This window comes from Oncorhynchus gorbuscha, linkage group LG02 (assembly GCF_021184085.1).
Source record: "Oncorhynchus gorbuscha isolate QuinsamMale2020 ecotype Even-year linkage group LG02, OgorEven_v1.0, whole genome shotgun sequence".
Taxonomy (NCBI): Eukaryota; Metazoa; Chordata; class Actinopteri; order Salmoniformes; family Salmonidae; genus Oncorhynchus; species Oncorhynchus gorbuscha.
This window is the reverse complement of record NC_060174.1, coordinates 73648977-73673914: the sequence shown is the minus strand read 5'-3', so window position 1 is coordinate 73673914 and position 24938 is coordinate 73648977. Positions and strand designations below refer to the sequence as shown.

Here is a 24938-nt window from a genome sequence, read left to right as displayed (position 1 = left end):
TGTTTGGGCCTGGGTTAGTGACATAGAGATAGTGTGGAGAGCTGTCCTCAGCTGGCTGGGCTGAATGAATTCAGACCTCTATGGAACAAGAGAGTGAGACACAGGTGTGTCATCAGTTACCTAGAACAGCCAGCTCAGACACACACACACACACACACACACACATGCTTTTTTTGAACACTACAATTAAATAAAAGCGTGCACGCACGCACACACAAATAAATATTCTTACATCAATGACCTTGGATGGAAGGAAACACCAAATTGCATTAATGAATTAACAGGAAATATTTATCTTAGATTAATGGATATTCCAAAAATATAAATTTGATTTTCTTGTCACAAAGATGCTGATCATTATTAACAGATGTTGCTATCCACTTGTCATAGTCCTGTATCGATACTCCATATTTAGAGCTTCCTGCTTGAAGCTTCAGTATGAATCAAATGGGGTGAAAAGACATCTGACATATTGTAATCCAAACAAATAGTGTAAAGTCAGGGGAAATGATCCAGCTAGTGCTGTAGTAGACTAGAGAACACTGTTCACTACCTCATAGTAAGCTGTTAAGAATCTGTCATGACTAGAATAGGGGTCACTTAACCAAAAGAGGAATGATAGTGTATGGTATGATCGATGACACAATAACTATGTAGATAAGGTAGTGGGTGATAGTACGTTAGATGCATATCTTCGTAGGTCAACGTGTCTATGAAGGGGGAAAGCAGGGATTGGTGTATGTGTGTGTAGAGCTCAGGTGTGTGTGTGTGTGTTGGTAACATTCATCAGGGAGCCGACATAGATGCTCTGAACAGTAACTCATGTAGAATGTTCTCTGCTCATGGCCCCTTGGCCAGTCGTTGGAGAGGCTGCCACCCAGTGGCTGTACCAGCTCTCAGCAGGCCAGTAAAGGGATGGGCTCCAGTCAGAGGCGTAGTTGATTTATGCATCAGATCAGTACCAACTGTTACCGGTTCCACTTTAGGCGACCAAACCCACTGAGAAAATGTCCAGTAATGCACTGTGGCAGCAGGGAGGAGGCTGTAATCACTAACTGACATGTTGACTGACAAATGGTCTTGTAACTTACTGGGAAGCGGTTTCAGAGAGGTGGTCAGAAAGTGGATGCAGTATTGCTGGTGAGTGCAGACAGGCATGATTAGAGTATATATTCTTTGACCTTTCCCAAGACATTCCCCTTGAAACAGGATGGAGCCTGCCCTGACATCAGGCCAATACGTTGTCCTTCACCTCGTCTTCACTTTCAGTACAATACCAGAAAACACTCCGCCTGAGGACGACAGCTGGTTTTGGCCATGTGTCATAGACAGCCAAAACGTTGCCCACTATGACCCAATTATGTTGTGGGGAAATAAGAATTTGTTCTTAACTGCCTTGCCTAGTTAAAAGGTCAAATAACAATGATTTAAGACTTGAAATATTGAATTCAAATATAACACTGGAATCACAAAGTTGACAGGAAATAAGACGAGTCACACTTTGCAGCTCTCCTTGTCTAGCATTTATCTATTTATTCAACCATGAAAAAAGGACATTTCAGTTAAACGCAGACCTTTCTTGGGGATGACGATAAGACACTGATGACTTCTAGCAGTGCAAATGATGAGCTTGTGGCAGCACAGACAGCCTCCAACATCCAGTTAAAACCATTCCAAAGATAAAAGGTTACGGAACAAGACGCTACTGGACTTTCCTCCAGGTTTGTGTTTTTTTCTTCTTCAGTTTGATCAAATCAACATTTTGGGGGTAAAGGGGTAGTGACATCACCTGAAGAGCTGAAGGACATGTTTGGGGGAGAAAAAAAAAAAAATCAGGTGGTTGACAAAATACTCTAGTCAATTAGGGATCATCCCAACAATGATCATATTAACAGTAATAAAAAAAGAAACATGATCCAGTCAAAATAAATATTACAAGTCATTATGGATTGAATGAACATGTAAGATAATTCTCATTAACAAAAGATCAAAAAAATAACTAAAGTGTCGATATAACATTAAACCAAACAAAGCTAGGAAATCCCAAAACCATGGAAGCCCTCTTATACAATGAGCACTTAAAAAGGCATGTCTGCATATCTAAACGAAGTTGGGTTTGCGTTGAATATGATACTTCTCAATATACAAAAATCATTTTGCAAACAGTACCGTTCTCCAAAGCAATATCGTTTCATCTATGGTAATAATTGTACTTTTAGAAAAAAGTAAAGATCTAACCAAGAGATATAATAGAAAATGGCAGCCAAGGTGAAGATCCCTTTTATTCATTTGTGAGGACAAGGTGAATAATGAAGGACGGTCGTGTTGTGGTAGTGAAACTGGCCTTGTGTTCTATTGTTACTTTGCGTCACGTTGTGGTGGGAATTGTGTCATCATGCTGTGTGTGTGTGTGAGTTCTTGTGGTTTCCCTACATTGTGTTGTCATACCATGCTTCGGTGGAGTGACACTGTAGCTGCTATGTGGTGGGACCGGCATAAAAAAGGTTGGTGTGCTCAACATTTACCGAGTGGGTGATATTCTTGGGGGCTGCTAAGCCCACTTATGGCAGAACAATTCCACTCGGTTATCCATTACTCTGAAGTCTTTCTCACATGCTGCAATCATTTTTGACTACTGTGTAACCAACCATTTCCAGAGTATACCCATGCAAGCGATGCAGCAAGTAGGCTTGTCGTTTTTTAACTGTTCTAGGCTTTTTTTTTTTTAATAGTCTTCAATTGTCAAAAATGTCATAAAATGCATCTGCAGAAGTAGTTCCATCCACAAAGCGTAATATATAACTGCGTTTCAATTAATTTGATGATATCTGTAGGCCCATGTAAAAGACCAGGGGCATGAACACGGAAGTAGGACGTAAGAACGAGTCACTTGCATGGCGCATTACAGAACAAGACGCAGTGCTTGAAAAATGTAACAATAAATCATTTCCTTTTTCATTGCCAAAGTAGAGTTAAAGTTCAACGGAAATAAAATAGCATTCACATCCACATTTTGCTTGTTATGCTTAAGGTAATCTCAGCGATTCCACGACGGGATTCCACGACGACAAGGATGACGGACAGGTAGTGTTCTTCTCTTTCAGGCTGTGGTGAAGGAGTCAGGAATCAAGGGGTTCAGAGGAAGAGCAGAGAGGATAGGTACAGTATAGAGGCCGATAAGCCAGGGTGAGAAAGATCAAGAACAAAGCGCAGGAGAGAGAAACAGTGATGGAGAGAGTGATAAACGGAGGCTGGAGTTAGCAGGAGCAGCCTCCTTCGCTGACGGGCTGTTCTGGGGTCTTCTCCAGCTTTATGTCAATCACTGGGGAAGGAGGGGTTAAGGACCAACTCGGAGGTCAGACAAGAAAACATGAAGTCCTTTGAAACACTTCCCATCTTCTCAATAGGTTTACAAGCTAGCCAATAGGTGTCTAAATGTTTGAGTACAATCTGGAAGCATTTATATCTACTATTGCCACTGAAAAACATGCATAGTCATACACACAAGTGTGTCTGTGTAGAATAAGGATACTGTCTTCTCTGCTCTTGTCCTGTGTGCTCTCCATGCCAGGGAGGGCAGCAGCCACACGTCGGAACAGCTGCAGGAAAGAGAGAACAGAACTCATCGGTCAGAGTCAGACCACTCCAGTCATCCTGCCCTGACATCCACAGAGGCGCTAGGGCAGCTCTTTGGGCTTCCGATCTTCTTAATGCTTCCAATGACGATGTTTTAAAACAGGCAAACTAAGGTTCACCTGTCCAGAGGCTGACACCATAAGAAATGAGACCCCATAGAATCTTTGCGCCTTGAATTTGAGTGCGTTTGATAGGTCAATCATCTAGGATTCGAAACAGCAAATCAGAGCTTATTCTTTTATCTTACAGTTGATTTGAACAGGGGAAACTGCTTGCTTGTTTACTTGCCTGGGGGTTTGAATAAAGGCCTCAAATTATCTGTACAGCGTGCATTCCACACAAACCTACTGTAGAGCTCACGATACAATCCAGACTGATTCAAGCTTTGTTCATTCATTGGTTTAAGGTAGACAGCGGTAATCATATACAGTTCCTCCTAAAAGGAGGTAAAATACCATCCAATAAATTAACCTGCTGGATAGATCATGCATTAAATAGAATCATTTAATAGTGGTTAGAGAAATCACCTCAAATAAAACCTGGGGTGTGGATCACAAGTCTAAACTCTGTCCCACCCACCAGACCAACTCTGAGCCCACACCTCTACAGGGTGCAAAGAACCCTCTGGTTTTTGGTTATTATGACTGACATGAGATTGGTGGGCAAGGGTTCTGAGACAAATCCAAATCCAAGGAGCCCATTTAGTGTAAATACAAGCCAGTGTTCAACACACAGTGATATGCACACGTGTGAGAGAAGCTATCAGAAGAAAGCGTGAGCACTGCACACGTCACACACACGCTGTGCTCTACCTGTTTGACATTGTAGCCTGTCTTTGCACTTGTTTCAATAAAAAGAACATTCAGCTCTTTGGCTCTCTGTTCCCCTTCCTCTGTGGTTATCTGTCTGTGATGACACACGACAATGGACACACACACACACACACACACGAAAACGAAAAAGAGAATGAACATCATGAAGTGAAGGATGAACATGCCGTGTCTCCTCCTGCTCCTCCTCCTGCAACCTCTGCTCTGTCGAGTGCCCACACAGCTCCTACTTCATCAACACCTCAGAGTACCACCTCAGCTCCTGGTTCAATACACCATATAGGATTCAAATGAAAAGCACTTCAATCTAAAATGGTCATCAATGGGTATTACAGAACGGTGTGCCTGTGCAAGTCACTTCAGAACTTCTAAATGACCTTACATATAAGGATTGGGCTAAACTAAACCTACCCATGCAGCATTACTGCAGCATTTGACCCTTAACCCCTGAACATGGGTGACCTTTCGAGGATGAGCCGAGGCAGCAGCAGTAGAAGCATGGACGGAGAGCACGACTCAGGCACAAACTCACCTGCTTGACGTTGTAACCTGCTTTAGCACTAGTCTCAATAAACATTACATTTAGCTCTTTGGCCTTCCTCTCACCCTCTTCAATAGCAACTTGCCTGTGGTAGGTAGATAAGAGGGTTAAACATGAACAGCATACAGTCAGCTCATATAGAATCTAAAACCAATAATACAACGCAGCAGTCAATACAGTAAACATGGGAATAGAAATTCAAAGCAGATGTTTTAAGGTGAAAAGCATTGGGGGTTATAGTGGAAAACCATGTGTTAAAATAAAAAGGATCGGTTTGGCGATCACAATTGTTTGAACACACAAATGGATAAGACTTGCTATGATCAGTTGAACCTCTGAATAATTATAATATATCCAGGTCGTGCTAAACTGGAAAGAGGGTGTGGTCTATTCAACTCCAGACAGTTCCGTCTCTAGATGGCCTGTATCAAGGGAAGAGGTTTGACCTCTTGTTGTGGCCAACAAGTCCCTGGTCAGCTGTACCTAGAGGACAGCGTTTTCCACTCAACACAGCAGGGCCTAAAGGTCTGACTTAAAAATGAAAAATAAACACTCTACAGTTACAGTCAGTGGATTCAGTAGTATGCTCTAATGTAGAGAGCCCTCCAGGACTTGGGGCCTCATCTAGAAAGTTTTGCGCCAGATCTCACGCAAAAGATGGCATTTATAAAACTGAACGCGAGAATGTGCTTATCCTCCTGCAAACTTTACACCATGAGTACACAGTTTCTACTCGTTGAAGTAATGCATTGCATGAAGGAGCAGGACTATATGATATATAATATACAATGACACATTAATAACAAAACAGGTAGCTGAATATACTGTAATAAAAAGAGCCAATCATCAGTTAGTGCGAAGAGCCTAAATCCATTTATTTTAGCTTTGCATTCTAAAGTAATTACAGGTCCACAACTTGCAATTGCAAACTTTCAGAAACGGTCAGACTATAGCAAATGTCACGACAAAATAAAACATTCTATCAACACCTCCAAAGACACTTGAACAAGTTCGCCATTGCCATTTCCTTTAGTGGCCATCTTGGCCTAATTCTAATACTTCCAGTGTACAGCAAATAAGGGTGTTATCGACACCATAGAAGGTGAATGAAGGGCGTTTTTCAGGCGTGCAGTTTTATGACAGGTCTGATTTATAATGGAAAACATGCGTATGCATGTACAGCACGCATCTAGTTTAGAAATCTCTATATTTTTGTGCACACGCAGTCTTCTCAGAAATGGCACACAAAGATATTTAGTGTAAAATTGACTCAACTGTTATGAGGCCCCTGGTCTGAAGAGCTCTACAGGCTTACTGACACTAGACTGACTTTAGCCTTCAGTTATTATGCCACTCACACCTTTTGTCTGCAAGGTCCGTCTTGTTTCCCACCAGCATGATGATGACATCACTTCCTCTCTCCGTTCTGACATCATCAATCCATTTTGTGGTTTGCTGGAAAGAGTTGACATCTGATACAGGAGGGAGAGAGGGAGGAGAGAATAAATGTTAATCTCCATTCAGGTTGTGACAAGTACAGACTTGTGGTGATAAGCAGAACGACAGAGACAGTAACAAATATACAGAGAATGTGACAAGTAAGCTCATTAAACAAAGTAAATCCAGCTCCCAGTTCCTATCCAGATGTAAGAGCCAAATGGGTTAAATAGTACATCTTTGTTTCAAATGAATAATGAATCTGTTGTGTGTTTGCTATTAATCCCCTGTCAAGTGTGTGTAGCCCCCTCTACAGGCTGATGCAGAATACAGTTAAAAGCTACAGACTCCAAGGCCTACTGGTAGAGACTGGAATGGCAGCTCAGTGTTTTCACAATACCAGACTATCCTTACTGTGCCATATGTTATTTTTTTTGGTTTGAATTATTAGAATTTGTTTTGTTAGTTCTCTTTATATTTTGTAACCAGAAGAATGACAAATGTATTCTTTTTCAACTTGAATCAAACTCTGGACATTGGATTTGCATGAGTCAAGACTAACATTTCACCACTCAATTGTGGCGAAAGGATTAGGATGATAATTGTTTTGGGACAATTAAATTGGATAATTTAGCCACTACACCCTCCATCCATCTAGGCTACTATGTTATCTATCCATATCCTTGTATTCTGCCTGTCTGTTTATCCCATAGACCAGGGGTACTCAACTCATTCCCTATGGAGGTCCGGAGCCTGCTGGTTTTCTGTTCTACCTGATAATTAATTGCACCCACCTGGTGTCCCAGGTCTAAATCAGTCCATGATTAGAGGGGAACAACTCAAACAAGCAGTGAAACTGGCTTCAGGGTCCAGAGTTGAGTTTGAGGGCCATAGACTGTATATATGTATTTAACAGTCTATCCTCTATCCAGCTGGAGGTGGTGTGTTTTTCCTGTAGTGACAGTTAGACTTCCTCCCCGGAGAGCCAGTTAAATAGATGTCTATTGATTTTCCTCTAGCCCTGCTGCAGCTCCATGTCTGCTTTTATCTCCCCCTAATGGCCAATCATCTAACGGACACATTGTAGGAGAGACTTAAAATTGAGTGAAAACTGAACATTGTTATTTCATGTCGGGCAAAATAGGCCCCTGAAGCAACATCAAAGCTGCCGATACCAATTATTTCTAACGAAACGAATAAGACACTTCATTGTTTTGTATATGGGTGACAAACCTAAGTCATGGTTGCCATGGACAAAAAAGAACAGTCCAGAAAAATAAAGATGGGGAAGGATTGAAAAGAAATTGGATTGCTCTGTTGGAAAACAAACAGGAAATCATCAAGGAAACTACTAAACTATTGACACATTTAACTGCTTTTTACTATAAACAAATTTCACCAACTGATTTTTGCTATTGAAAGCTATTTGGTCTGTAGCCTAATTAGGTTGTATGTATGCTACCGAATGCTTTGTCATTCTGGTATCAATTAACAAACTAATACCTGTCTATTTAATACGGAAACATTCACACACTACAATCACGCAAAAAGCAGACCAAATAAAGAAGAAGTGGACACAAAAAAAAGAGGGGGAGGAAAACATCACAAACATGAAAAGGGGACTGAAGGCATCAGGTACAGGGGAAAAGGAGAATGGAAAAAACAGAAAAGGGACTTGAGCCAGTAGAAAAAAATGAGGTGATGTTTTTTTGTTCTGATTGGTATCCTTCCATCACTTTTCCATCAGTAGGGACCGCACTCACTTGTGATGTCATAGACTACCACGGCCACGGTGGAGTCTCGTATGTAGCTAGGGATCAGACTCCGGAAGCGCTCCTGGCCGGCTGTGTCCCAAAGCTGCAGCCTCACCTGAGCAGCACGTTAGCACCAGCACACAGGGAGAGAAGGAGAAGGAGAGAGGGGCAAGAGGAAGAGGTGGTGGTAAGAGGGGAGAACTGGATGAGGGTTGAAGGGGGGGTGGGGCGGGGCACGCACGCACGCACGTCGAGTGGGCGGGGCGCGGAGGGGAGTACCTACTTGTGATGTCGTATACTACGACAGCGGCAGCGGAGTCTCGGATATAACTGGGGATGAGGCTACGGAAACGCTCCTGCCCAGCCGTATCCCACAGCTGCAACCTGATCTGTGGCGGATGGGAGGAGAAATCAAATAAAAATGGAAAAGGAAAGGATGAAAAGTAGATGAGAAAAGGAAAACATGAGGTAAGAAACCAAAAAGAAATAAAACAAATCAACTTCTGAAGGAGAGAAAAGGAGAGAGTAAGAGAAACGAGAGAAAGAGAGAGAGAAAGAAGGCTGCATGCATGGAGTGTGTGACCATAGGAGGAATGGTGAGGCCCAGGGGAATCATGGGTACTTGGCCTCATTTCTAAAAGGTTCTTCTCTCGTTCACGCTAGATATTGAATTTCAGCACGAGAATGAACCGAATATGAGCAGATAGGAAAAGGGGAAGAAAAGAATGAACAAGTTTGTATGGAGGAGAGAAAGCTAGCAGGAAGGAAGAGGCAGGATCCAATCCCAGCCCAGGACAGGGCAGCTCTCCGGCTTCTTTTAAGGCGCTAGTGTGTGTGTGTGCGTGCGTGTGTGTGAGAACCTGGGCCAGGACAAAACACAGTTAGAGCAGACAGTCAGGTCACAGGATACCCAGCATCCCCAAAGTCCCAGAAACCACTATTGGCAAAAATGCAGTCAAGACTCAGAGACCTGTGTGATTGAGTGGGGGTGCGTACATACCAATGAATGGGTAAATCTTTACATTTCAAAAAGAGACATTTTCTAAATCACTATAATGCAATTTAACATTACTCAGCAAAAGTAACACCAGAGTCATGACTAACACACTCACTAAAATATTCTCTCAATCAGCATAACATCCCAATCAGCACATTACCACTTTATATGACAATTTCAAGAGATTGATTTAAAAAGGAGAACGTAACACTTACTGTTCGGTCTTCGAGGTACATGGTTTTTGACAGGAAATCTATTCCTATTGTGGCCTGGAAAAGAGAAAGAATTAAAAGAATGAGAACATTTCTGACAATGATGGTAGATTGATAAGGCTTCAGTACTGTAGTTAGACTAAACTAAAATGAAGGAACAAACAGATTGCCTAGTCGAGCCCAGCACTAACAGACCTAATTCAATTGGCTAATCATAAAGACAGACAAGCTGAATGAAGTGTGTTATTGTTGGTCTGGAGCAAGTCTGCCCACCCTGTTGTAGGACCAGGACTAAGGTTAGGCATTGAGATCATCGGTGTAGTAAACCTAGCCCTGACTACCATATACAGATTCAAATGGTGTCTGTGTGGTCTAGCCTCACCTGGTAGGTGTTGTCGAAGCTGTCGTACATGAACCTGGTAATCAATGAAGTCTTCCCCACTGAAAAACACAAGACACGAGTTAGGCCCAACATGGCTACATAAGGACACAGAAGTCCGGATCGCTGTCATTTTCCCCAATTTGATGTATTTTTAGGAACCCAGTCGGGGTCTCAACTTACTGTTGCGTTAGAATTACACAAGGTACAATTTTGAAAGTTGGTTGTGCATCTGCAGTTTTCCTCTTGATATAAGTCACTTAATGACTAAAATAACATGTGCACAGTATTTGGGATAGTAGCTCAGGTCTCAGCTCAGGTCTTATTCGGGATACACTGTTTACATGCACCTTTGATATCCCGCCTCACGAGTATCACTGACCATGAATTAACACAATATTCCTCCTTTAAGTATATTGGTTAAAGGAATAGTAACTGAAATATAAACACTGATGGTAAAGCCTATAACCACTCACATGTAGAGTAATACAATATAAACTCACAGAATTATGCATTTCTTGCAGTTAAATTATACAACAAATGTTAGCGGAGAAAAAACAGGAGTGGAGAAATATAATTTATTTCTTTCAGCATCTCTTGAGAAAACACATTACACACGCATTATCTTTGACACTTATGCAAGCAGACTGTATTTTAACCACAAAATATGCACCCAAGACTAACCGAAGTCTTAACAGAAATAGGTTTCGTCATTTTCTCAGCTTTTCATTTCCTTAAAACCAGTCAAAGTGATGGCATTTGGACATTTTGCACAGGACCGATCTTTCCACTGTTTTAGAGTTGGTGTTTTTCCCCGGTCCCTAAATGAAACGGACAACTTTACCAGTGTTACTAAGATGAACAATGCCTTCATTCTATTTATGTGAAACATTCTGCTGATCATTACTCTATTTAGTCTTCTGGGCAACAAGTTATGACAGAAGAGAAACTACATGCATCAAACTATAGTTGACAAACAAATGGCCTACCAAATATCAGACATTATAAGCAGAAACGTGTGTAAATTAGGGTGAAATTAGCCAATAGTAAATTACAGTAGTCTAAATTATGGAATTATTATGGTGAGCAAAATGGGCAGGTAGCCTACTTTATGAAGTGATTTGCTTGACAATCAGATGAAAACATCACAACACCCATGAAATGCTTCACTGAGCCTGTGTAGACCGCAACAGTAAAGGGGATAAGATGTTAACATGCCACAGTATCCCGTCTTAGATCAGCCAATCCCAGGCATCTTATCCAGGTTTCTCATAACCGGGATACAAGCCTCCTCAGGTTATTGTAAATGGGATATGATGTTTATGTGCATCAACTCAAAAACAGTACTTTAGTATCCAAAACAATAACAGGACATTGGTGTGCATGTAAATGTGGTCACTGACAGTCACTCAGTCTAGCCAGCCATAGTAACTTTTAGTATTCATGGCCGAATTACCGACCAGGCACATGAACAGGGGCCCCGGCCTCCAGTGGGCCTCTTATTTTGTTAATCACTTTTCTCAGATATATTAACATGGCATATGTAATGGCAAAATGTGGAGAATTGCAGGAAATTAGCTGTACCTCTGCACCAAAAAAAATGCTCTGTAAAGCAAACTTATTTGTTTATCTTTTGTCTATAAAATACTTTTTCTGCTAACAGATCCCTCTGTAAGTATGACATGATAGTGCGAGTTAATGCAAGTTAACGTGTAGCAGCTAATTGTTTCGCTAACATGCTATGGGTCTGTAGATGGACTGTGGTTAATTAAGCGACAAGAGCCATGATAAGTGCTGGGGCCATTTTCGCTTGTTTCTGCTGTTGTCTTGTTTCTGCTGTTCTCGATTTCAGAGTTTTTAAAATTGTATAGAAATGTAGTACATGACCCACTCAGGACAAAACTAAAACTCAATCCCTGGCTATGGCCCTGATTAGTCTTGAAGAGTAAATAACACCAGTAGTGCTGGCAGAACAGACACAGTACTACACACCTCCCCAGACCAGTGTGGAGTGAGTCATTTCACATAGCGAACATAAGACATGTTCTAGCCTGATTTGGTCCTGCAATCCTCCAAACCCAGCAACTCCTCAGACAATTTGCTGAGGTGCACCATCTGTTTTCTGGCCAAAGCCCACAGCTCACCACTACCTTATGACTTGACTCCACCAACCAAGAGGCCTGGAGTAAGAGTCCATGAGGAGCCGTCTGCCAAGTCTGCACTTTAAGGGAGAGATCAGTAAAAAAATGGCATTCAAAATCCTGAAGGGTTTTTGAATTGACTTAAGAAAAATAAAAAAAACTCCAAGGAATGCTGGGAGATTCTCAGTGTCGACCCAGACATAACGTCCTGGCATTTAAACCATACTTGATTTTCAAAATGTTTGCATACTATTAAACATCCTATTTTTGCATACTGAGAATGCATTGTGTGTGAATGCATTGTTTCCCGCCATTTGTTGATTTTGGTAGCGCATCCCCATATCTAACTGATCAGCTGTTGTCAAAGCCAAAATGAGTATGACATCCGGGCATTTAAAAGTATGAAAAAATATTTTTGCATACTCAAAAACGGCCAAGTACAGTGAGTTTACAAAATAAATTATGAACACATGCTCTTTCCATGACAGTTTTCACCTGGTCAGTCTATTAATGTCAATTAACCTGGATCTCTGCCACCAACACTCCCCCTCACTGTTTCTACCTCGCCCTGCACTGGCATGTGACAACACCTCAAGGGAAATTGGGGAGGGATTAAAACAGCGAGAAAAAAAAAAATACAAAAAAAAAATTGAATTTTGTTTCATTACTCCAGTCTACCACATGGTGGAATGCACAAGTATTCATTTCCAATAGAACCTCCCCCTCCCTGTACATCTCTCCCAACCCCTATATCATACTACCACTGTTGCTCATGGCTGGTCAGGCCTCAACTCATGGATCCTGAGCAGAGCTCTCCATAACACAGCAGTGTTCAGAATCACAGTGCACACAGGCCTCGAAGCAATCTGTACCATCGATCGAGATATCTATACACACAAGAATGTGTGCCAGATTTGGGGTCAGAGGGAGCGATCTAGAGGCCTTATGCCTTCTCTCACTCCATTCTCTTCATCACAATGTAGTTGGCATGACATTGTCTTACATTACTTCTCTTTGTGACCAGACAAATACCAAACTCTTTTCAATAACCCATTCCTCAGACAATATGCCTAATCTCGTTCTGCCTGGTTCTCTCCTGATAGCCCATTTTGATTGTCTGTTTGCATCAATGGAAGTTAAATACAGACAGACTTGAAGAGGTGACCTCTAAAATATGACAATGAGTGGTCCCATGGCTGCTTTTTTTCTGTGGGCAGAGCAATGAAACTGAAAACTTCTCCTTGAATGCAAGAGAATGGAGCAGCTCTCATGCCATTGAGTGTACATAGATGAAAAGCAGGACATGTGACACCAATCCCCAGCATGGGCTAAGTATGGAAGGGATGATAAGAGTGACATTCTTGTGACAGGAATGCCAGATGGCAAAGGTTCCCAATTACAGTTAAATCATTCTGTGGAGCCACTAACGCTGACCAGTGTATGAAAATGCCATGATTTGACAGAATACCTTGTAGCTGCCAAAGGGAGAAATGGAGGGAGAGGCAGAGAAAACAAAATGGCTGGATTCCCAATCAAGCGGTACAGCTTTCCCCATAACCCATATTAAAACTAAATCAGTCGCATACACATATTTAGATGTTTTCACAGGTGTAGCGAAATGTTTGTTCCTAGCTGCACTAACATTGCAGTAATATATGTCAATAAAAACATGCAAATCTCCCCCTCAAAAGGAAGGAATTAATAAATATTAGAACGAGCAATGTCAGAGTCCGGGATATAAATATATATGTATATGGTGTGTATAAACATTATGGGCAGTAAACAAATAGTAAAGGTGTGTACAGCAGTAGTTTTATAGAATAGGCCTTGACTAGAATACAGTGGATACACAGAGTACAAAACATTAAAAACACCTGCTCTTTCCATGACCGACTGAGGTGAAAGCTATGATCCCTTATTGGTGTCACTTGTTAAATTCACTTCAATCAGGGTAGAAGGATTTTTAAGCCCTGAGACATGATTGTGTGTGTGCCATTCAGAGGGTGGATGGGCAAGACAAAATATTTAAGTGCCTTTGATCGGGTATGGTAGTATGTGCCAGAAGCACCAGTTTCTGCCAAGAACTGCAACACCGCCGAGTTTCACACTCAACAGTTTCCTGTTTGTATCAAGAATGTTCCACCACCCAAAGAACATCCAGCCAACTTGACAACTGCGGGAAGCATTAGAGTCCACGTTGGCCAGCATCCCTGTGGAACACTATCGACACCTTGTAGAGTCCATGCCATGTTTTTTTTTACACCTTTATTGAACTAGGCAAGTCAGTTAAGAACACATTCTTATTTTCAATGACGGCCTAGGAACGGTGGGTTAACTGCCTCGGTTCAGGGGCAGAATGACAGATTTTCACCTTGTCAGCTCGGGGGATCCAATCTTGCAACCTTACAGTTAACAAGTCCAACGCTATAACGACCTGCCTCTCTCTCGTTGCACTCCACAAAGACGGCCTGTTACGTGAATGCAATAAGCAAGTTGCTAGCTAGCTAGCAATAAACGTATCTTATAAAAACAAGCAATCAATCATAATCACTAGTTGATGGTATTACTAGATATTATCTAGCGTGTCCTGCGTTGCATATAATCTAACTGAGCATACAAGCATGCATACAAGTATCTAAGTTTCTAACTGAGCAGTGGTAGGCAGAAGCAGGCGCTTAAACATTCATTCAAACAGCACTTTCTTTGCATTTTGCCAGCAGCTCTTTGTTGTGCATCGAGCATTGCACTGTTTATGGCTTCAAGCCTATCAACTCCCGAGATGAGGCTGGTGTAACCGAAGTGAAATGGCTAGCTAGTTAGCGCGTGCTAATAGCGTTTCAAACGTCACTCGCTCTGAGCCTTGGAGTGGTTGTTTCCCTTGCTCTGCATTGGTAACGCTGCTTAGAGGGTGGCTGTTGTCGTTGTGTTCCTGGTTCGAGCCCAGGGAGGAGCGAGGAGAGGGACGGAAGATATACTGTTACACTGGCAATACTAAAGTGCCTATAAGAACAAAGGTTAATGAAATACAAATGGTATCGAGGGAAATAGTCCTATAATTCCTATAATAACTACAACCTAAAACGTATTACCTGGGAATATTCAAGACTCATGTTAAAAGGAACCACCAGCTTTCATATGTTCTCATGTTCTGAGCAAGGAACTTGAACTTAAACAATTTCTTACATAGCACATATTGCACTTTTACTTTCTTCTCCAACACTTTTTGCATTATTTAAACCAAATTGAACATGTTTCATTATTTATTTGAGGCTAAATTGATTTTATTGATGTATTATATTAAGTTAAAATAAGTGTTCATTCAGTATTGTTGTAATTGTCATTATTACAAATAAAAACATTGTAAAAAAAATTAATAAAAATGGCCGATTAATCAGTATCGACTTTTTTTTGGTCCTCCAATAATCGGTATCGGAGTTGAAAAATCATAATCAGTCGACCTCTGGACTAGACAGCTGACAGAAGAAGGAAAACATGTCTACTTTAGGAGTCAATATGAAGACGACCCACATGTTAGAAGATACTGCTGCAGACAATGACACAGTGAAGACATCTACTGTATGCATGCGTGTGCCCTGACTGCACTGGGGACTTGTTCTACTCAAGCTCAAAGTGTGGTCAGGAAGGGTGCTTTGGCCAATGTGTATTGTAGTCAAGCGAGTCAGTAATGTACATATTTATGTCAATTGAAATTTTGGCCTGATATCTCCACTTCAGGTCTCTTCAATGAGAATAGACTAAGATGGTCTGCAGTTAGGAAAGTTAAAAAGAATGTTACATTTAGAGGCCCACCACTTCTTTCCTTTAATAAATAGAAACATGCTTACATGTCTGCTAGCAAGAGAGCTGTTTGTTTTTAGCATTCTTTTTACCAGGTAAGTTGTCTAAGAGGTGAGAACACTATCAACAACCCAGGAAAGAGTTTCTGGGGAGATGAGTAGTTCAACAAGCCAACTGGATGCTGGGGATGATTAGGTGGCCAGAGTAATACGATGGCCAGGTTGGAAATTGGGAACCAGTCAATAATCTCATAATTATAGGGAAGGTAGGCCTAACTTGGGAGGGTCTGGGTTTAGGACCAGGCCATCCTTTCAAATAAGCAAGAAGTAATTACACTGATACGATCTAATGGCGAAAACACCTGAGAAGTAGTCACTTAAATCTAGACCCATTGCCATACGCGTCTGTGGACACAGACATGTCAGTCAAAAACATACGAGTGTGAAGTCTGTCGTTTGTGTGTTTCCCAGCGGTGAGGGACTTAAACTGACTAGACCTAATGTGTGCACACTCTGATCCAGTGTTCACCTCTCACACCAGTGCAGAAATCCCTGCTTACATAAATAGTTGCGAGGGGTCAGAGGTCAGGCTTCATTCCTCTGGGGCAGAACACAAAATAAATCACAGCAGTATATTATCCACATTTACTCCTCCCTTCCCCCAGTCTCAACAGAAACACATCACACACGTTTGTCAGCAGCACAAACAAACAAAAAACACATAAACCTCATTGAAATGTAGCATGGGTTCTGGTTAGGAGGGGGATGTTTGTTGCTGACAGTGGTGTATAGGATACACTATTTTATAGCCTTGCCTACAATGAAAGGAACCGATTGACTTCTAGCCCACCTCCATACTAGAGGTTGACCGATTATGATTTTTCAACGCCGATGCCGATTATTGGAGGACCAATAAACGCCGATATCGATTAAATCTGACGATTTTTTGTTGTTGTTGTAATAATGACAATTACAACAACACTGAATGAACACTTATTTTAACTTGATGTTCTGAAAGGGCTGCAAAACCTGGACCCATTCAAATCAGCTGGGCTTGACAATCTGGACACCATTTCTGAAACTGTCCGCCGCTATTGTCGCAACCCCTATAACCAGCCGGTTCAACCTCTCCTTCGTATCATCTGAGGTCCCCAAGGATTGGACAGATGCCGCAGTCATCCCCCTCTTCAAAAGGGGGAGACACCCTGGACCCAAATTGTTACAGACCTATATCCATCATGCCCTGCCTACCTAAGTTATTCGAAAGCCAAGTCAACAAACAGATCACTGACCATCTCGAATCCCACGGTACCTTCTTCGCTGTGCAATCCGGTTCCCGAGCCAGTCACGGGTGCATCTCAGCCACGCTCAATGTACTAAACGATATCATAACCGCTATCGATAAAAAAGACAGTACTGTGCAACCATTTTCATCGACCTGGCCAAGGCTTTCGATTCTGTCAATCACCATATTCTTATCGGCAGACTCTGTAGCCTCGGTTTTTCTAATGACTGCCTTGCCTGGTTCACCAACTACTTTGCAGACAGAGTTCAGTGTGTCAAATCGGAGGGCATGTTGTCCCGTCCTCTGGCAGTCTCTATGGGGGTGCCACAGGGTTCAATTCTCGGGCCGACTCTTTTCTCTGTATATATCAATGATGTTGCTCTTGCTGCGGACGATTCCCTGATCCACCTCTACGCAGACGACACCATTCTGTATACTTGTGGCCCTTCCTTGGACACTGTGCTATCTAACCTCCAAACGAGCTTCAATGCCATACAACACCCCTTCCGTGGCCTCCACCTGCTCTTAAACGCTAGTAAAAACCAAGTGCATGCTTTTCAACCATTCGCTGCCTGCACCCGCACGCCTGACTAGTATCACCACCCTGGATGGTTCCGACCTAGAATATGTGGACATCTATAAGTACCTAGGTGTCTGGCTAGACTGCAAACTCTCCTTCCAGACTCATGTCAAACATCTCCAATCAAAAATCAAATCTAGAGTCGGCTTTCTACTTCGCAGCAAAGCCTCCTTCACTCACGCCTCCAAACTTACCTTAGTAAAACCGACTATCCTACCGATCCTCGACGATGGAAGCTATTTTGTAGATGACAATACTCTACTCAGCAAACAGGATGCAGTTTATCACAGTGCCATCCATTTTGTTACTAAAGCATGTTATACCACCCACCACTCCGACCTGTATGCTCTAGTTGGCTGGCCCTCGCTACATGTTCGTCGCTAGCCCCACTGGCTCCAGGTCATCTACAAGTCTATGCTAGGTAAAGCTCCGCCTTATCTCAGTTCACTGGTCACGACGGCAACACCCACCCGTAGCACGCACTCCAGCAGGTGTATCTCACTGATCATTCCTAAAGCCAAAATCTCATTTGACCTCCTTTCCTTCCAGTTCTCTGCTGACTGTGACTGGAACAAATTGCAAAAATCTCTTAAGTTGGAAACTTTTATCTCCCTCACCAACTTTAAACATCTGTTATCTGAGCAGCTAACCGATCGCTGCAGCTGTACATAGTTCATCGGTATATAGCCCACCCAATTTACCTACCTCAGCCCCATACTGTTATATACACTATATTATTTACTTTACTTATTTACTTTTCAGCTCTTTCTTTTTCAGCTCTTTTGAACACCACTATCTCTACCTGCACATGTTCATCTGATCATTTATCACTCGTGTTAATCTGGTAAATTGTAATTATTCACTCTTATGGCCTATTTATTGCCTACCTCCTCATGCCTTTTGCACACAATGTACACTGCTCAAAAAAATAAAGGGAACACTTAAACAACACAATGTAACTCCAAGTCAATCACACTTCTGTGAAATCAAACTGTCCACTTAGGAAGCAACACTGATTGACAATAAATTTCACATGCTGTTGTGCAAATGGAATAGACAACATGTGAAAATTACAGGCAATTAGCAAGACACCTCCAATAAAGGAGTGGTTCTGCAGGTGGTGACCACGGACCACTTCTCAGTTCCTATGCTTCCTGGCTGATGTTTTGGTCACTTTTGAATGCTGGCGGTGCTTTCACTCGTGGTAGCATGAGACGGAGTCTTACAACCCACACAGGTGGCTCAGGTAGTGCAGCTCATCCAGGATGGCACATCAATGCGAGCTGTGGCAAGAAGGTTTGCTGTGTCTGTCAGCGTAGTGTCTAGAGCATGGAGGCGCTACCAGGAGACAGGCCAGTACATCAGGAGACGTGGAGGAGGCCGTAGGAGGGCAACAACCCAGCAGCAGGACCGCTACCTCCGCCTTTGTGCAAGGAGGAGCAGGAGGAGCACTGCCAGAGCCCTGCAAAATGACCTCCAGCAGGCCACAAATGTGCATGTGTCTGCTCAAAAGGTCAGAAACAGACTCCACGAGGGTGGTATGAGGGCCCGACATCCACAGGTTGGGGTAGTGCTTACAGCCCAACACCGTGCAGGACGTGTTTTCATTTGTCAGAGAACACCAAGATTGGCAAATTCGCCACTTGCGCCCTGTGCTCTTCACAGATGAAAGCAGGTTCACACTGAGCACATGTGACAGACGTGACAGTCTGGAGACGCCGTGGAGAACGTTCTGCTGCCTGCAACATCCTCCAGCATGACCGGTTTAGCGGTGGGTCAGTCATGGTGTGGGGTGGCATTTATTTGGGGGGCCGCACAGCCCTCCATGTGCTCGCCAGAGGTAGCCTGAATGCCATTAGGTACCGAGATGAGATCCTCAGACCCCTTGTGAGACCATATGCTGGTGCGATTGGCCCTGGGTTCCTCCTAATGCAAGACAATGCTAGACCTCATGTGGCTGGAGTGTGTCAGCAGTTCCTGCAAGAGGAACGCATTGATGCTATGGACTTGCCCGCCCGTTCCCCAGACCTGAATCCAATTGAGCACATCTGGGACATCATGTCTCACTCCATCCACCAACGCCACGTTGCACCACACTGTCCAGGAGTTGGCGGATGCTTTAGTCCAGGTCTGGGAGGAGATCCCTCAGGAGACCATCCGCCACCTCATCAGGAGCATGCCCAGGCGTTGTAGGGAGGTCATGCTATTTTAGTGTTCCCTTTATTTTTTTGAGCAGTGTAGATTATTTTTCCCCCCTACTATGTTATTGACTTGTTTGTTTATTCCATGTGTAACTCTGTGTTGTCTGTTCACACTGCTATGCTTTATCTTGGCCAGGTCGCAGTTGCAAATGAGAACTTGTTCTCAACTAGCCTACCTGGTTAAATAAAGGTGAAATAAAATAAATATTTGTCGCCAAACCCACTGGCTCCAGGTCATCTACAAGTCCTTGCTAGGTAAAGCCCCGCCTTAGCTCACTGGTCACCATAGCAGCACCCACCCTTAGCACGCACTCCAGCAGGTATATCGCACTGGTCACCCCCAAAGCCAATTCCTCATTTGGCCGCCTCTCCTTCCAGTTCTCTGCTGCCAATGACTGGAACGAACTGCAAAAATCACCAAAGCTGGAGACTCATCTCCCTGACTAGCTTTAGGCACCAGCTGTCAGAGCAGCTCACAAATCACTGCACCTGTACATAACCCATCTGTAAACAGCCCATCCAACTACCTCATCCCCATACTGTATTTATTTATCTGACTCATTTGCACCCCAGTATCTCTACTTGCACATTCATCTTCTGCACATCTATCACTCGTGTTTAATTGGTATATTGTAATTACTTCGATACTGTATATAGACTTTTCTACTGTATGTTTGTTTATTCCATGTGTACCTGTGTTGTGTGGAACTGCTTTGCTTTATCTTGGTCAGGTCGCAGTTTAAAATGAGAACTTGTTCTCAACTAGCCTACCTGGTTAAATAAAGGTGAAATAAAAACATATTCAGTAGTATGTAGCAGCTGGCTAACTCGTTAACGTTAATGATTTTAGTTAACGTCGTTACAACCCGACTACTGACCTGACTGATTGGGTGAACTAGAAACAACGCGTCTCCCAACAGCTTGTTAACTAGCTCGGCTAGTAAGTCTATAAGTCTAAAAACATTATATGATAGTTAGCCAGGTAAAGCTGCTAACCATTAAGGTTAACTAACGTTTACCAGCTAACGGAAGCTAGCAACAAAGTAGCTAACGTTAAAACACTTGATATCACGGATAGGTTCAATATCACTGATCGTAGCTATTAAGATCATTTAAATCGCCATGGTCTCTATATCATGGCAGTTGGTGGATATCGATTAAATGAAGGGACTCGCCCATGATGATTGATGGCATTTGCTAGCCATTTAATAGCTAAATTGGCACGCTGATGACCACATAAAACGCGTTAGTCGTTACCCCACACAGGTCAGTGTTCACTTACCGCTCTGTTCGCCAAGAAAGACCAATTTAAATTTCCTTAGAGGGTTTCCGAAGTCTCCTGCCGCGGACATGACTGCAATGTTGTTAGGCAGGCAAAGGCAAGTTGTAGACTGTGGCCCACAGTGTGGGGATAAAAAAACACACTACCCCTTACTTTAGTGAGCTAGCTAAATCCCTACTAGCTAGCCAGCCCAGTTGACAAGTTGAAGGGGTTCTGCCGTAAGAACTAACTAGCTAGCTAACAGCAATAGCAGCAATGCTTCTAAACTGCAATTTCTTGGCTTGACTGGCAATCGGTGAGTTTCTAGCTAAGTAACTAGCTAATAGATACTGGCTTCTTGAACACTCAGCTGACTTGTTTGTGACTCGCTCACGAACTAACTACCTCAGCACTCCCACTCCATCGCTGCTAGCTAGTTGTTTCAGAGGATGTTTGTCACGACCTAATGTGTTCGACGACTGGCACAAGGCTCCACCAATCCAAAGCGACTGTGGCATTCCGATGCAGTGGCGTAAATTACGGGTGTGTTCGCAAATTCACTCTGGAACGCAATGTCAGATTGTGCGGTTCATAAATTCAGCGCGTTTCGCAGTCGGGTCCATCAAGCTCTGGCCGAGGGGTAGGGTTCATCCGAGTGTTATGACCTACCAACGACAGTCAAGCACCCAAACTATTGGCTAAAGTTGGCTAGCTTACGTCCAGACACAAATGAGAGAACATCTCACACTGACCATTTTACTCGTCCTACTAGCAGAGCTGGTTAGGCTGTTGTCATGTGTTTTAGAGCGTTGTTGACTGTAACTATGCTGCTGCCAACAATTTAATTACGTTTACTGACACCGGTCATATTCAACGGGTGTTATGCTTTCGTAAATTCCTCAGTTGTTCTGCGCTCTGGTACACTCAGACGAGAGTGCTTTGAAATTGGAGTAGATAGCCAGAGTGAATTTACGAACGCACCCATTTGGTGATCCTGCCACATAAACTTTCCAATATATATCCGTCAATAATATAGTAGCTATTTCATAATGGGGATCAGTGTCTAAATGTGTTGCTTTGGTTCTCACGTCCTGAGGTGAACGATTGGTGGAATTTGTATATTTCATGAAATTCCATGTAAATTGTTATGGGAACGAAGTTTTTGCATTGTAATGTAATGTAACTACACATCCGAGCATAATATGTCAGATGAAAGGGGAGTAGATGCAGGTTGCTTGACGAGGACGCCACGTTTCCAGGGCCAGCATCGGACTTTGAACGCAATGCCGTCTTTCTTTTCTTTCACAATGACATTGTGCTGTGAGCAATAATTACATATTATACACTTATTTGGCTGCATCCAATACCCTCATACTCGTCTAGGTTTCTCTTTGATGCATATATTAAATACAATTTAAAGCAAACACATTTGAAAGCGGAAATAAGATATTGTCCTTGTTCCATAGCACATTTTAGTCAGTTGGACCAACCGGAAGCATTCTTCTCAGAACCTCTTGTATACATGTGCAACAACTAGCTTCTGCAAAATTGTGAATCTAATATAATTTCGAGATTTGTTGTGAAGTGATTACTTCATCTTAAATTTGAAGCAATGAATCCTGTCATTCGCAAGGTAGTGTGTCTTCTACTCATAAATGGCGTTTTCCACATTTTTATTGTTGATGTAACGTTAGCTAGCTGGCTAGCAAGAAGGAAGGTCAAACATGTCAGCATATTAAAACACTTGTATATGATAGATTGTTTATCTTCTATCCCGTTACAGGCTTCCTTCGCACTTCATTCACGTGTGTTGGACCAAGCAGGATTGTTGTTCCGGTAAATTAGTTAAAAGCATCTAGGCAGCCAATTGCTGGTTGCTACAGGACACAATAATTACCACATCAAGTTTCATTCGATGAGGTGTTAGCTAGCGACATTTCAACGTGTCTAATGTTTCTGATGTTTATTTTAAGGGCATCAGTATCAGTGCAACATCCGATTCAGGGTAAGTCCTCCCACCAATAACAATAGTTAGTTACTGTTGTGTATCAATTTAGACTTTCTAGTTAAGTCTTAGGAAGTGACTATATCCTGAAAGTTATATTGCCACTTATATAATTACCTAAGTGTATGTAAGCTATCTGTTTGGCTGGATAACTGTTTTCTACAGGGAGTCTGGCTTTTTCCAATGAGCGACAATACAGGACCATGCCTACTCATGGGATTGGCAAATATAAGCACCTGTTACCCAAAGAAGCGGTAAGACTGTCCTTAGTAGATCACTTAATTATACTCTCTAATACTGAAGCCACCAGCTTACACTGTTAGCATATCTACTTGATTATAGAACATTTATTGTGCCTTCAGCCAAAGAAAAAGAAAGAGAGACAGCAGATGAAGCAGATCAAAACTGCAACAGATGCAGAGTACGGGACTCTGAACGTGAAAGTGTCTGGGTATGACATGATCCTAGTGGAGCACTACTCCCAGTACATCCACAATCTCTGCAACCGCCTAGGTGTCAAAGTGGCTGAGAGGTGAGAGGTAGACTTTAAGACACTGTTACTGGCCTCACTCAAAGATTTGATGGCCAAAATATACATGTGTCTGTCGCAAAGTTCATAATGATTCAATAGGAGGCACACATTTGGCCCTCTTTCGTAGCATGGGATTACATCATCCAATGTCTTTGAATCATTGGTTAACTAACTAACCTTAAAGGGATGAACTAACACTATTCTCTTCTCAGCTATGCTTTGCCCACTAAGAGCATGGAAGTCATGGTCATGCCAGAGCAAGGGACCAAGATGTATGTAGATGCCATCCTCAAGACCCATGAGCGAATTGTTCAGGTAATGGAGTGTTTTTAGTGATGATAATTTGTTCTCTGAACTTTTGGCAGTTGCACTGACAAACAGCTTTTCACTCTAGAGAGAGCATTGATAAGTGTTTTGTTTACAGCTCAGCCAACTAAACGCCACATTATGCCCCACCTTTATGGAGGTCCTGTTAAAGAATCAGCCAGAGGGGATTCAACTCTCTGTAAAGCCGGTGAGCATATGACATCTATGGTCTTGACCTCTGCATGACTTTTCTTTTGCACATGGATCATATCTACAGTATGTAAACTTTTTTGTTGTTATTTTTCAGTGACATAACACTTGCTTGTCTGTTTTCCAGCACACAGAGGCAGATTACCAAGCCCGTTTCAAGGCGCGTCCAGAGCTAGAGGGACTGATGGCACAGATGACCTAGTGAGAGGAAAAACACTGTCCACCCCACCCTTTTACCTCAACTGTCATCGTACTTTTTCTGACCTCTACTTTGTCACATTTGAAGCAGTGGATGCCAATGCTTCTTTTTGTCCTCACAATAGTGCTGTTTTTTGTAATCATGACGTGTACATATTGTAAATGAATTGTGGGTGAATGTAGGACTTTGTCCAAAAGCTGAAGAGCATACGCACATCCAGATTCTTTTTGCAGGTGCTGGAGTTGTAGGTTAATTAATGAGAAATAAAAACACTGCACACTGCTGCTCATGCTCCCAGGTGATTTTATTATAACAGCATTAGGCATCCATATCCCAGGTGATTTTATTATAACAGCATTAGGCATCCATATCCCAGGTGATTTTATTATAACAGCATTAGGCATCCATATCCCAGGTGATTTTATTATAACAGCATTAGGCATCCATATCCCAGGTGATTTTATTATAACAGCATTTGGCATCCATATCCCAGGTGATTTTATTATAACAGCATTAGGCATCCATATCCCAGGTGATTTTATTATAATATATAATATGCCATTTAGCAGACGCTTTTATCCAAAGCGACTTACAGTCATGTGTGCATACATTCTACGTATGGGTGGTCCCGGGGA

At 42.5% G+C, this 24938-nt stretch overlaps 2 protein-coding genes across 6 annotated transcripts; one reads left to right on the top strand and one right to left on the bottom strand.

Moving 5' to 3' along the window:
* Positions 1 to 1508: 1508 nt before the first annotated feature.
* On the bottom strand, positions 1509 to 21707 carry LOC124009335 (ras-related protein Rab-6A-like). Of its 5 annotated transcripts, XR_006834281.1 has the most exons (9): positions 21073 to 21707; positions 9790 to 9848; positions 9411 to 9464; positions 8208 to 8313; positions 6368 to 6479; positions 4999 to 5092; positions 4449 to 4542; positions 3533 to 3599; positions 3254 to 3322 (listed from the first exon to the last, which is right to left on the bottom strand). XR_006834281.1 is itself a non-coding variant. In XM_046321040.1 (8 exons), the coding sequence occupies exons 1-8, from the start codon at positions 21140 to 21142 to the stop codon at positions 3258 to 3260; spliced, it is 627 nt and encodes a 208-aa protein (XP_046176996.1). In that variant the 5' UTR covers positions 21143 to 21707; the 3' UTR covers positions 1509 to 3257. The 5 variants fall into 5 exon arrangements, 4 of the variants coding, with proteins under 4 accessions (XP_046176996.1, XP_046176978.1, XP_046176989.1 ...); XM_046321040.1 differs by lacking the exons at positions 4999 to 5092; positions 8208 to 8313 and adding an exon at positions 8482 to 8587 and having other exon boundaries at positions 1509 to 3322; XM_046321022.1 differs by lacking the exon at positions 4999 to 5092 and having other exon boundaries at positions 1509 to 3322; positions 21073 to 21699.
* Positions 21708 to 22415: 708 nt separating this feature from the next.
* mrpl48 (mitochondrial ribosomal protein L48) lies at positions 22416 to 24587 on the top strand. Its single transcript, XM_046321000.1, has 8 exons — positions 22416 to 22684; positions 22835 to 22887; positions 23025 to 23056; positions 23222 to 23310; positions 23419 to 23588; positions 23801 to 23903; positions 24013 to 24102; positions 24232 to 24587. Exons 1-8 carry the CDS (start codon positions 22664 to 22666, stop codon positions 24304 to 24306), a joined length of 633 nt encoding a protein of 210 aa, XP_046176956.1. The 5' UTR covers positions 22416 to 22663; the 3' UTR covers positions 24307 to 24587.
* Positions 24588 to 24938: the final 351 nt, after the last annotated feature.

Excerpts from the sequence above, each read along its gene's own strand:
- LOC124009335 (XM_046321040.1), bottom strand. The coding sequence starts at position 21,142 with ATGTCCGCGGCAGGAGACTTCGGAAACCCTCTAAGGAAATTTAAATTG. Across the intron at positions 9,465-9,789 it reads GCTTCGACAACACCTACCAG|GCCACAATAGGAATAGATTT; the intron begins GTGAGGCTAGAC and ends TCTCTTTTCCAG. Across the intron at positions 8,588-9,410 it reads TGTACCTCGAAGACCGAACA|ATCAGGTTGCAGCTGTGGGA; the intron begins GTAAGTGTTACG and ends CATCCGCCACAG.
- mrpl48 (XM_046321000.1), top strand. The coding sequence starts at position 22,664 with ATGAATCCTGTCATTCGCAAG. Across the intron at positions 22,888-23,024 it reads CAAGCAGGATTGTTGTTCCG|GGCATCAGTATCAGTGCAAC; the intron begins GTAAATTAGTTA and ends GTTTATTTTAAG. Across the intron at positions 23,589-23,800 it reads GGTGTCAAAGTGGCTGAGAG|CTATGCTTTGCCCACTAAGA; the intron begins GTGAGAGGTAGA and ends TTCTCTTCTCAG.